The sequence below is a fragment of the Gossypium raimondii genome, chromosome 10 (assembly GCF_025698545.1).
Source record: "Gossypium raimondii isolate GPD5lz chromosome 10, ASM2569854v1, whole genome shotgun sequence".
In the NCBI taxonomy this organism is placed as follows: Eukaryota; Viridiplantae; Streptophyta; class Magnoliopsida; order Malvales; family Malvaceae; genus Gossypium; species Gossypium raimondii.
The window spans coordinates 6,405,831-6,420,032 of NC_068574.1; the positions used below are offsets into that span (position 1 = coordinate 6,405,831).

At 34.3% G+C, this 14,202-nt stretch overlaps 1 protein-coding gene across 1 annotated transcript; it reads left to right on the forward strand.

Moving 5' to 3' along the window:
- The first annotated feature begins 4,791 nt into the window (after positions 1-4,791).
- On the forward strand, positions 4,792-13,015 carry LOC105777603 (uncharacterized). The gene is made up of 15 exons (XM_012600946.2): positions 4,792-5,707; positions 5,813-5,868; positions 6,055-6,113; positions 6,258-6,329; positions 6,522-6,605; positions 6,802-6,909; positions 7,192-7,254; positions 7,973-8,053; positions 8,827-8,892; positions 9,099-9,254; positions 10,304-10,381; positions 11,303-11,341; positions 11,809-11,891; positions 12,172-12,244; positions 12,630-13,015. Exons 1-15 carry the CDS (start codon positions 4,986-4,988, stop codon positions 12,798-12,800), a joined length of 1,911 nt encoding a protein of 636 aa, XP_012456400.1. The 5' UTR covers positions 4,792-4,985; the 3' UTR covers positions 12,801-13,015.
- Positions 13,016-14,202: the final 1,187 nt, after the last annotated feature.

Here is a 14,202-nt window from a genome sequence, read left to right on the forward strand (position 1 = left end):
TACGTCGTGAATATACTTCTACTGTTATCGACCTCGCTATTCGACAGTTTGCAACCATTGCATCTCTAACATCTTCGATAAATACATGTCTCGCCTCTATCTGGTTGACTTGTTGCTGACCCATTCTTGGCATTAAGGTAGCCAACCTATAGAACGTAGCCGAGAAGATAGATGAAATCGAAATATATGTTTTTAATAACACAGCGTTGATCCCTCTCCACCAAGTTTGTGGTCATTTGACCATAACGAAAGCCCTCGTCAAAACTTTGAGCCCATTGCCACGGCTCCATGGTACCCAACCACTGTCGGAAAGATGTGTTCGTTTGACCCTCCATGTCACTCTCAAGTCGGTCATTTTTTGGAGAAAAATGTGTGGCTCTAGCTCGTGCGCTGCATATGTATTAAGAAAATATAAGTTACAATATTACTCTAAAACATTAAAACTTATATTGAAAAGATAAAGTAATTCTTTACTCATTCTCACAACTTGTCTCTTTCAGTCTGCATTATTATAATATCGCTGGAAGTTAACCGCGATATGCCGAATGTAGTAAACGGATCTCTATGGTACACCGGAACGCCTAATGGCTGCAATTAATCATTTCTTTCTATCGAAGATGATGCAAATATTATTGTTGCTAATAACATACCTCTGCAAGTTGGTAAGGAAGAACTCCCACGATTTCATGTTCTCCTTATCGACGATGGCAAATGCTATCGGGAGCACGTTCCTGTTGCCATCTTGAGCAACCGCAAGAAGTAGGATCTGTGTGTATTTTCCATATAGCCAAGTTCCATCTACTTTCACAAACGGTTTGTAGTGGGGAAATACGCGCACACATGGATCAAACGTTCAGAACATCTAATGGAAAATTCTTTTTCTCGATTGTAGTTGGTCATCCAGCCTGTAATAATGTTGTGTTTGCAACTCAATGACAGTCACCGGCACGTGTTCCCTCATAGCGGTTATCCATCTCTGTAACTCATTGTACGATACATTGAAATCTCCGTACAATTGCTCCATTGCCATTTGTTTAGCTATCCATGCCTTCCGGTATAATACTCGATACTGGAATCGTGCCTGTATTTTGAAAATCAGTACCGAAACTTTAATGGTCGGCATGTCTTTCACCACTGGCATGATGCACGTACAGATAGTTTTGGAGTCAAGTTTTCGATGATCTTCTGTCATACGTGTTGAAGTGCATGTGTGAGGCCCAACAAATTTTCGTATCTTCCACATATACGACTTATGGATAAATGCAGCTCGTATCCGCTAATTGCAGCCTTCTGCCGACTTCCAACACTCTCTAATATATAATGTTGGTTTAGACACGACGACTTTGTAGTCTACTTATATATTCATGCTATACCGCTTAATGGCAAATACGCATTCTTCATTACTTTCGAATCTTTGGCCCACGAACAACTTCTAAGGATCAGAATATACGGTCATCCGGTGAGTAGGTAGTATTTTAGGGTACTCCTAAAACAGCTGGCCACTCCGTATCAGGGTCTATTCGAGACATCTGTGCCCCAGAATTATTGTGTATCACAATACGACGAATCTGATTTTCGACTGGAAACGCGTTAACATTTTCATCCTCATTTACGCCTTCATCGTCAATATCATCCGGGACCTCATCCACATCAAAATCACTCTCACTATCGACTTCGTGATCAACAGGATCACTACTATAGTATACATCATCACCAACCACATCAGTCTCGGGTGCAGCATTAAGATCAATATAAATCCCGTGTATAGTTGATTGACTATCAAAATACGATATCGGAACCACCATATACGACTATTGAACTCCATCTTCTTCACTTAATGGAGTGGGATCTTCAGTTGCCTCCACACCAGCTAACTTAGCAAATAACTGAATCGGTGCATTTTGGTTGCTCCGAGTCCCACAATAAAGAACGATCATTCTCTCCACGTCTTCATCGTCTACAAGTTCCATTTCGGTAAATTTTATTGGATCCGTCGAAACTGGAAACTTGTAGAAAAGTTTTGATATCCTTCTCCCACAACGTCTTTAAATTTTTTCACTAATATTTTCCTTCATATCATCAAACGAGATATTTCTATTAAATCTCATTGCTACTTGTTTGCGACATTCAAATATACATCCCATGGTTGTTGTCAAAATTTCTCCATCAAAATAAACTCATACAAAAAACTGATTCTCTATCTTCAATACTAGATCTGTTAAAAAAATTCAAAATTCTTAAAACAGTTTCGAAATGCAATAAAATTACATAAAATTTTTAATGCAAAATTTTTCATTCAGAAGCTAACAAAATTAATAACCTAACAAAATAACTTTCAAATAATAAAATTACTAACAAGACTCTACATTATATTTAAAAAGAAATAAACCAAAATACTTTATCCTTCTTCTTGTTTTCCTTTCTTTTTTTCTTCTCCCTATCTTTTTATTTCCGTTCTACTAAATTTTGTGTCTGTTCCTCTGCTAAAATTTATGTCTGTGCTCATTTGATTTTCGGGGGTGTTATATAGGGGAAAAAAATAAGCAGCAGCGGGCCCCACCATTCGCGCCTCTGAGTTAGGCACAACTAGTCGCGCCTGTCAGATAGGCTCAACTAGTCGCGCCTCGTATCTATATCCGGGTTATATACTGATCTGGGAAAAATTAATAATATTTTATTAAACGAAAAAAATAATATAAAAAATTGATTCGCGCCTATCGATTAAAAAAATTTTAATATAAAAAATTGATTCGCGCCTGTCAGATAGGCGCGATTAAAAAACATACCATTTCAATAATTAATCTAGCTGACAACCTATTTATGTATTTAAATTTTTTTAATATATTTGGGTAAAAAACCTATTTATCTATCTGCTCCTTTTTTTTTTTCTTTTCATTTAATGCTTTTGCATTTGTGCGCAACCAAAAAACAACCATCTCATAATTAGGAAGGATTGAGAATATTTTATATGCCTTTTCCAATTATATTTCACATAATACTTATTTTACCTTTTTCTTGGAAATATTTATAGATAATTCCAAAATATTGCGTCAAAAAATAGATATAATAAAAATTATAACGAAATTATTTAAAAAATATTATCGTAGCTCTAATTTAATTTTACTTATCTTTTAATTATTAAATTTATATTATTTATCAAATCGTTTCAAAATAGATGAAAGCTTTTGTAGACTTAATATCCATACATATGCTACATTAACAATTAATTATAATTTAAAAAGTAAAAATATTTTTATAATCTTTTAATAATTTTAGAAATAATTTTATAACTTCTTAGAATATTTTAAATTTTAAAAATAAATTAATTGTTTATGTGATTTATATTACATCAAGAAAGTTATTAAGCGTTATATCATCTATTTTTGAATGATTTAATAAATAATATAAGTTTAATAGTTAAAAGATAGAAAAAATTAAATTAAAATTTAAATAACCTTTATTTTGTAAAATTAATGGGTCTAATATCATTCTGGTGCTATCTTCTTTTGAAGGTGGTTTATACTTGATGATAAAAAAGCCAACTCAATCAAATAAACTTAAATTTGATAATTTATATCTACTTACTACGTAAACTTTTTTCAAAACTAATTAATACGAACTTAAAAATCATAAACCAACTTGATACTATTTTAACTAATACCATTAAGTTTTCATCTCACCCAATTAGATTATGAAACATGTATTAAACCATCAATCATTTTACTGACACAAGTAAAATCATTTAGTTTATTTTTTTCAATTTTCATTTTTATAAAGGAAAATAAAAACTTTTAATTAATTAACTCTTTTTTCAATTTTCTTTCTTTCAATTTTTCATCCTTCGTTTCTTCCTCTCCCAACACCACCGTTCACAATTACTATCATCCTTGCTCCGCCGCTCAAAACCCGACTCAGCATCGTTCACACACCTCCACCATCGCCATTTTCCAACCGAATCTCCAGTTCATTTTCATCACTGCTAAGCAACAAACCTGCATCTTTGAGCTTATTCAAACATTTTCTAGCTTCTTCCAATGTGCTGGCATTCATTGCTATTCTCAAACTCAAGTTGTGTCTTAGCAAATTGGATACAGCAATGTCAGAACCCCGGGGCAGCATACCCACCAAACCCATTGCCCCCTAACAGAACCACCATACCCATCTGCCATCGCCCCCTATCCCTAATAGAACCCACTTTCCCATCGTTGAACCACCACGCCGAAAACCCTCATTGTTACCAAAACCCCCACAATACAATAAACTACATAGAACAAGACAATAAAACTAGCAGCCAAAAAAAGATACGTTTTAAACCCGAGACCAAGACTAGATTGTCGGAGGGTTTCCAGGTGTCCGTTCGACAATCCGAACGGTGAGAAGAAAGAGTTCAGCGAGAGGAAATACATACTAAAAAATGGAAACAAGGAAGGTCAAGGCTCAAGAATGGATTTTGAGGTTTTCAAAGAGTTTTTATGAGAAAACAAATTGGAAAGAAGGGAAAGAGAGTAGTATTTTGGAGCAGGGCGGATTGAACGGCGTAGGACAATAGTGACGGTGATGGTGATGATGATGATGATGAACGATGGAGAGAAACTGTGGAAAGACAATGAAATGATTAAAATCTTTGTAGTTTTATTTTATTTGAAAGAACAATAACATGGGATTTTTATCTAAAATATATTGTATTTAAGTCTAATCAAACCATTGAGAAAACAATAAAAAATTAATTTTGTTAAAAGATAAAATATTATGTAAATTAATTGGAATTTATTGTTTCGAAGTTGAAGCATTAGTTAAGTGTTAGATGGTACAAGTCGGGAGTAGCCCAAATATGAATCCACACATTGGCGGGGTGTTTTCCTTTTTATCTCTCTCTTGCTATTTCAATTTCCACTAAAACCCTAAGCTAAACCCTGATTTATGGAGAATTAAAACCAACTGCCCTGCTCTCCCTTCCCTTTCCATTCTACTTCACGGCTTCTCTTATGCAGATCATAGAAATGAAAGTGTTGAGATCAATTTACTACACCCATACTCACTTCCTTCATCGCAATCTCTCCAGAACCCCTATTTCCCTCTCCTTTTTTTCCCGCCATTTCCATTCCTCCAATCCCCGCTTCTCTCTAAATTCCCTGGAAACCGATGGGACCCAAAGAACACCGCATGCCTGGACCGCCTACGAGGGACTCACCCCCGACCTTTCTACGCCTACCAGCAGACACAAAGGCATTACCCAGGGTAACGAGTCGGCTTCAGGAGACGAAACAGATGTGGAGTTTGAGACCCATAGGACTTATGGGAAGGAAAAAAATGCTAATTTGAGCGATGGAGACAAAACCCAGATGGCCGAAAATGCTCGTTATATCCCCAAGGAAAACACTGATGGGATGAGTCGAAAGAAGGCGTTCTCGGTTAATGGGTTCGGATTGGGGGACATAGTTGGGAATAAGAAGAAAGGGAAAAGTAGAGTTACGTGGGTTTGTGAGAATTGTGGGTACTCAGATGGACAGTGGTGGGGAGTTTGCCGTTCTTGCGATTTTTCCGGGACGATGAAGAGGTTTTCGGAAGTGGAAACTAAGAACAGAGGGTTGGAATTTTCGGAAACTTTGGCGCGGTCTTGGCTACCAAAGGATGCAGGGGATGTGGAACCTGTAAAATTGATTGATGTTAACAGTGGGGTTAAGAAGACGGATTACCGGATTCCACTGTGGGTCCCCCCCCTTCTCTCCCGAGAAAAAAAAATGTTAAAGGATTTGATTGTGCTTAGTTTTATATTGATGTATGTTTTTTGTTTGGTATGCTTGATATGTAGGTTTGGACCCTTTGGAAGTGAAGTTGCTAGAGTGCTTGGAGGTGGCGTTGTTCCTGGTCTGCATAATCCCCGTGCTGATTAATTTTGTGATTATTGCTTCAAAAAAGTTTGAAAAAGAAAGAAAGAAAACATGACAGTGTGATCCAATTTTGTCTTTAACTAACTGCTTAAAATTGATATATTGAGTTCATAGAGGAAGCTTATGTCTTATTTCTTGTGTGCATGTTTTTCCTGGTTTACAGGTTCGTTGGTTTTGATTGGTGGTGATCCTGGTGTTGGAAAGAGCACCCTTCTGTTGCAGGTAGAGTTTTTAGCATTTGGGGTGTTCATGCTTCTTTGTTCTGGATTTTTTAAAAAAGAAGGTTCTTTTGTCATCAACTCATATTCACATTTTTTAATTGGTAATACCCTTCTTATACTGCTAAGTTCTATCCTTCCTTGAAAGATGGCTGCGCTAATTGCTGAAGGGCATGACTCTTATCAACCTACTTGTGTTGTATATGTATCTGGTGAAGAGGTTAGTTTTGGTGCAGCCTCACACTCATCTATCTATATTATCACGCTCAACTGTCAAAGCTTTACTAGTTTATAGTTGTACATATAGATGAGTTATTGACCTTAGCACTATAATTATTGTGCCTGTTTTACCACGTGCATGATTTATTTGGTATCTAGAGAGTTAAATTTGTGTCTGGGTTCCTCATGGCAGAGTGTTGAACAAATTAGCAGCAGAGCCGAACGTATGAAGATTGGAGCAAATGAACTTTACCTTTATGCTGGTACTGAGATTAAGGTAAATGATTCTGGATAAATGCTTATAGTTGAGGAATATTATTCATAACTTTTTCCCACGTAATTTTCTGTCCACCTCTTCCAAATTGAATGAATGTTACTGATTTACTCTAGTGAAAAATGAAATCTACGATTTTCCATGTACAGAGAACCAGTTGGTGAATCCTAAAATAATTGGTGGATTTGCTACCTTTCAGGACATATTGACGAAAATTCAGTCCCTCTCACCACGGGCTCTAATTGTTGATTCAATTCAGACGGTATACTTAAAGGAAGTCACCGGAAGTGCTGGAGGTCTCCCTCAGGTTGGAATGTTTTCTCACCGTGGCCCTTAAGGAGTCCCTTAATCTTGCATTACATATGGAAATGTTTTACTTCTGAGTCTTATATGTTTCAAGTAATTGGCACTACTTATAAACCATTTTCCCTTGGTAATATTTTGTTCTTCCTCAAGTAATCCTGTTTTTTCAAATAAAGTCCAACCAGTTTCCTTTTTAAGGTGTTAGGATTAACAATATATGTGTAACTTTTAGGGAAGGGGAGGTCAGCTTATTTGCTAAGTAGTGACACTATTTAGTCAATGACAGGTCAGGGAATGTACATCAGCTTTATTGCGGTTTGCAAAGAAAACCAACATCCCAGTTCTTTTGGTAAGCATGAAGTTCTTACTCTCAAATAGGCTGATTACCTTTTTTAAAAATATATTTGTTTAACTTGTTAAATGAGATTTAGTGGTTTGATTAATCTAGAGATAGTTTTTATGAATGTGGTTTGGATGGCTCTCAAGCGTTTCTCTTTTGTGGCTGTTCCTTTATTTTAGCTGTTTGAAATCTGAAATTTCCTATAACATCGCTCGGCTTTTTGTAATTTTAGTTTTTATGCATGTGGTTTTGGATTGATTTTATTTTAGCTCTTTTATTTCTAATAAAAGTGTTTGATGCATTTTGGCTTTGAAACTGCTCAGAAGCTGCAAAAGTGAGATAAATACTGGTTATTTATTTTTATTGCTAAGCTTTTTGGTAAAAAATGGAAAGGAGATAAGATGACTGATCATCTGTAAGGAAAGAGGGATGTGAGAGAGTTAGGGATGGAGAGGGTTATTTCCGAGAACATTCATAGTATTTGCAGAATTTGGCCATAAATTCGATTATAGCACTTTGTTTCTATGAAAAAGGTGCTCAAGTAGTTTACCTCCTTCAGTCTTCACTTCACTTTTAGAAATATTAAAAAATTGTTGAATGAATATGTTGCACAAGTAGTCTGATATATGTATCATACTGAATTTTTTTCAGCTCTAATTTTATCCAGTCACACTATTGGTTCTGAAGTCTACTTTTCTATTCTTCTAATCCTTTTTTGTGATGTCAGGCTGGACATGTAACAAAATCTGGTGATATAGCAGGACCTCGTGTCTTGGAGCACATTGTAGATGCTGTCTTATATCTGGAAGTTGGTACCATTGCCTCTTTTCTTTCACTATTACTAATCTTGTTGTCTTTGTGTGGATTTCTTTCTTTATTATATCTCTCCTTTTCTTAATCTTTGTTGAGCTTATTTCCCCCTTCCATTTTTTAAGAATAAATCTTTTAAAGTGGCATATTTTGGTGCTTGTCCATATTCAATAGCTTTTCTCTCGGGGAACCTGCATAAGTAAAATGAGCATTCATATTTCAATAAATATCTGCCTTTTTATGGACTTGCAAAGTGTTTGCAGCAAAAAATGGAGAAAATTTAGCACGGATTTTAGAAGGGAGAAAAGTTCTCTTTTTTATTAAAATAGAGTGAAATCCTGACACAAATCTACAGGTTATCGCAATTTAGGACTGTTTTTTAGTGCCCTGTTATTATAAAACAGAGAAAATAGAGCTTATTTAAATAGTTCATTGTCGGTTGTTAACTCAAATCTAAATGGCATAATGTTCCTCAACTTTGCAAAAGTTTGGATGCATTCTCTTTAATCTTCATGGATGATGAATAGGATGCTTCTGTTTTCCAGGATATTTGTATTCAAATATAACAGATTAGATTTTCTTTTTTTTTTTGCTTAAATTTGTAATTTTGGAATTGTTGAAAGTTTCTTATGCTGATTGCAACCTATTGTACTATTTTATACTCTTCAAATATTCGATATATTTCATATTTCAGAAGTAGTATGCTTTGCTCTACAATTTAGTTCTTCAGATCATATTCTTTGGTTCTGATAACACTTCAATCATTTCTAGGGGGAAAAGTGCTCATCACATCGTTTGCTTCGATCTGTGAAGAATCGTTTTGGGTCAGTTGATGAGGTATCAATGACCGAGATACTATTCTTTTTGTTTCAATTTTAAGATGAATGGCTTGAAGATGCTCAACTTGATTGTATCCTGTATCATCATCATTCTTTTAGTTTTTCTGTGTTAAAGATCTTGTTAAAGGTTTGATTTCTTTCTACTCAAATATCTCATGTGAACCAATCACTGGTTGTTGTCTTGATGGGCTTACCTACTATCAGCTAGGAATATTTGAAATGTCACAACTGGGACTGCAAGTTGTTTTAAACCCCAGTGAGATGTTTTTAAGTGACCAGAACTCTGATTCGGAGTTTTTAGCTGGACTTGCTGTTGCTGTAATTATGGATGGATCTCGGGCTTTCCTTATTGAAATTCAGGTACTTTCTTCTTTTACTTTTTTGCTTTTCTCATTTGCTTCATGTTTCTAACAATGTTTTGTCCTCCAAGAGGTTTGATCCTTTAGTGACTGCAAAGGGTATAGGCTCTATTATTTTATTGACTATCAAGTAATATATTTAAAATGATTATCTAGAGTTCAGGAGAAGCAGTGAAGTTAAATAATTATACTTTAGATTTTCTTCCCTTGCATGGGGATTATGATATATGAAGGATAGTTTATTTTTATCATGTACTTCTAGAATTGCATCCTTAATTTGTTGAAATAAAATATCATTGGTCATTTCCTCTATACAATTGTAACTTTCAACTGGGTCCTTTCCTTCCCAATCCTCCCAATTAGAAGGATTCACTAAAATACGATTTTGGAAGGTTTTGTGGGATTAGTTTTCAAAATCCATATACCAGTGAAGATATTACCTCTTATTGCCTTCCATTTCTGTCAGTGGAGCTTTTGTACATTAAAAAAACTGCCTCTTTTTCTTTCTTTAAACAAGTTTTTGTGTTGCTCAGACCAGTCCTTGGACATTAATAGTACCTAATTGAACCACAATCCAATTCAGAAACAGCAGCATAGTTAGTGATTTGTGGTAAAACAGGTCTAAACAACTTGATCTCTTTCCTTACTGGAGTGAATATATATGGGGGAAAAGCCTTCTGTGTTTGGAGTAGGGTTTCCCGGGAGACTTGGTAGAAAAATATTTTCTTGCAAAGAGTTCTTCAATGAACAAATTAAAACATTGCTTTGAAGCTCTTATTTTACCAAGAAGAGCTATGATTGTGTATATTTATGAAAAATGAATCTGATGACGTTTGCTTGTATTAGATTGTAAATCTTTAAGTTTTTCAGTTAATTGTTGATGGTTTTTAGCAAGCATTTAAAAGGGTGAGGCATACAATAAATACATGAGGCATTGAATAAATAAAGGGGAAACATTCCAGTATTCTTTCTAGCCATAGTTTTGCTATGCTTCTTGTTAGTATCTTTGTCCAACAAATGATGTTAATGGACTTCTATAATCATGTTTAGGCCTTGTGTGTATCTAGCTCAACGGTTTCTAGACATGTGAATGGAATCCAAGCAAGTAGAGCCGACATGCTTATCTCTGTAAGTGCTATTTCATTCTCCTGTAAACATTTCATCTATATGCCTTGAAGTTTGTCTTTTTCAATACGTTACTTTTAATTAGGTAGGTTTATAAGATTTTTTGCAGAAGAATGCAGTTGTATCTGATGTTGTATACTGTGATTCCTAGTCTCCTACCTCAATTGAGGTAGTTAAATGCTCATTTTCTCACTGCTAGTCTCTGTCGTCATGTTCTGGTTTATTACTTTAATTGCAATGCTGGCAGATCCTTTAGTAAGATAATGAGGCCAACCTTCAAATGTTCCATAACCTCAAGGCTAGGCAATTGCCCACTTATTAACATGTAAGAAATTTGTCAAATATAGAAGTTAGGAGTATTACTCTGAAAGTATCCCTCTTGTATCTCTGCTGGCAAGCATTGGTAAAGGCTTTCCAAAATGTTAATTATGAATGAAAGTTGAGGAATGAAGTGCTCTGATCAGGATGTAGATAATTTTTTTAATTATGAATCTCAGAAGTAAATTCTCTTATAATTAATTTAGTAGTTTAATATTAGCTGAACAACTTAAATTACTTGACTTTTCAGTTTTCGTCATCTGGATTAAAATGACTTTTTCTTTGACATTGGCATTTAAGTCAACTCATATCAGAAAACTCTCCTCTCCTCTCCTCTCCTCTGGGGGGCTAGGACTGGAGACTCATTTTCATATTACTCAAAGATATATCAGAATCATTTAAAAGTTATTTGTTTTATTCCTTTATACTTTCAAGTATTGGGCTAATCAATTGCTATAACTTGAGTATGGAATCAATCATATAATGTGCTTTTACAATTTTTGGTAACACTGATATCACTATCCTGCTTTACAATGTTGCAATTCTATATATTTTACTATCCTGCATTTACAAGGCTGCAATTCTGTATTGACTCTTTTAATATAGGTCCTTGCCAAGCAAGCTGGTCTAAAGATCCAAGAGAATGTAAGTTACTATTTTACTGTTTGTCTTTTATGGTGTGCTCTCCAGTTCTGGTTTAAAGTTCTTTTCCTTCTTCACCCTTATCAAAAGAGATTGTTAATTTTGTTTGATTGTGATTCATTGCGTTTTTAGCATGTTTTGTCAGTCATTGTCAATATGTTGAAATGTAACTTCCATTTTGCAGAGTATGGTGACCATGTGGTTCTTTTAGTTTTAGAAAAAGTTGAATTTACTTTGTTTAATTCTTGGCCATTGTTTTTCATTTGTTAGAGAGTATGTTTGACTATGTGGTTCTTTTAGTTTTAGAAAAAGATGAAATTAAACTTTGTTTGACCTAAGTTGCTCCGTACTTCTTAGCCATTGTATTTAATTTTGTTTAATTCTTACTCTTTCATCCAAGTATGGTTTATATTCTTTATTAGATGTTCTTTTTTATAAACTTGTGTAACTTTAGTTACTCTTTCAACCAGGCTGTTTTTCTAAATGTTGTCAGTGGAGTATCATTGACAGAGACTGCTGGGGATCTTGCAATAGCAGCTTCAATTTGTAGCAGGCATGAGTTTTTCTTTTTATTAGATGATGGTTCTAGAATATACATTTTTACTTGTTTCTTTATTTCACTTCCATTATATCACGATCTGGTTCATATAATAATGTGGCTATGTTCCATTTTATTAGTAATGACACCATAGTACTTGGTAAACCAGGCCCTCAAGTTCCTGAACACAGCATCTAAACAATTTATCTTTACCTGTTATTGCGACAAATACTTGATATATATATAGAGAGAGATCTAAATTGATAAGCAAGCATGTGTCTCATGTCTTGATCAGCTTCTTAGAGTTTCCTATTCCCAGTGGAGTTGCATTCATTGGTGAAATTGGCCTTGGTGGTGAGCTTCGCATGGTAAACATTTACTTTCCCTATTACTACAATTACCTTGTCAATCCCTTTTTTTTTTTTTGGGGGAGGCAGGGGGCCAGAGTTAGTGTTACTTAAGTTTGTTTGCCTATGCTGAATCTCAAATTCTATTTTCTAATGAAAACAGGAATCTAGTCTTAGAAAATCTATTTTATACCATAGTTGATGAACTTTGATATTGTTTGGAGGGTAGTGTTGTTGAGCTGAAATGCTGGAACTTTTTGGTACTGCATTGACCAGTGCGGCTATTATCTTTTATTGTTCGGTTAACATGAGGCTACTAAGAAGACCCAAGTTCAAGCTATTTTTCGTTCCTTCACAGACCCTACATTGACAGGTGCAAAACATTGTTTTGTTGCTTATGATTTAGGTATCAAGGATGGACAAAAGAGTAAACACAGTGGCAAAACTAGGATATAAGAAGTGTATAGTGCCCATGTCAGCTAAAAAATCATTAGCAACTCTGGATTTGGGGGAGCTGGAGATTATTGGCTGCAATGATTTGAAGGGGGTCATCAATACAGTGTTTACTAAAAATTGAACAGAGTTTAGCAGCATTGCTTCGCAAATTATGTAAAATATATTAGATCGGTATGCTTTAAATTGTGATTTGTGAGTGTAATGATTCACCAGGAACAAACAAGGTTGGAGGTAGAACATGCAAAAATCTCCCGAATGTAAGGTGCTAGTTGCCCTTCTTTGTTAAAGGATGTGTAATCTCAATATATTGCTACAAGGATTTTGGTTTTCTTACAAGATATAGTCTCTTAATGATAACACTAATAAGAGAAAGGCCAAGCTCCTCTCACTGTAGCCTATTTTAACGCTAACGCGGGACAGTATTTTTCATATTCTATGTTGTAATTAATTATTTTTTTGGTAACGCATTCCTCATCTACGTGAGTGAATATTTATATATATATATGGTATTTTCAGAAAAAACAAGTAGTTTTTTTTAAATTTGTAGTTTTCAAAGATATTTTTCCTAAAGAGTTACTAAATTAATTTTTAAAGTATTATTGTATACAAATTTAAATGCAGATATCTTTATAAATATTTACTTTTAATTTTTAAAATAAATTTTAGTTGAGTTGAAATCGCTCCAGTCAGTAGCAAAATTTCATTAACTATAAATAAGATTATAATATGTTAAGTTTTGTACTTTTCATATATTTAAAATTTGGGTTGATATATAATTTGTCCCTTGAACTTGTTTAAAAGTACCTAGTTGGTAATTGAAATTTTTGTTTTCTGAATTACAAGAGGAAGGCAAAGCAAAAAATTTATTTAATTTATTAATTTATAGGTTAAAATTACTATTTTTTTATTAATTTATTTAAATATAAAGAAATTTTAAATATTTTTAAAAAAATTTATGCTCGTCACATAACCTACTAAGAAGTTACCACATGCCAACACTTGATTGGCTATTAGTTCACGTCAGCACAAATTAGCGATGTTAGTGCATAGGTACCAAACTTGGTGATGGAATACAAGTTCTGATACCAATTAGGTACAAAAAGAAGTTAAGGTACCAAGTTGGTACTTTTGGACAGATTTAGGGTGCAAACTACATATTAACCCTTAAATTTTAGTCTATTTACTTTTATTTCAAGAAAGTTTGTTTTCTACTTCGGATTTGAATTTAAAAATTTGAAAATTAAAAAAAATTAAATTCCAAATGAAAAAAGAGGACATGAACTTTGAGCATATTGTAACCTGTATTTAATAAAAGTAATTGAACACATGAATGCATGTTATCTCTCAAACGATCAGAGTGTGTTGGTGGTGCGCAAGTGGGATGATCAACGTGCAATGGTGCCAAGCAAGTCGAATGATCAAAGGCTTGTATGAATGGTTTTTTTAATAAAAAACACATTGCCAATGTACCACATACTAACCTTATTTATATTTATATGGAAAACTATTTGGTATACTACCAG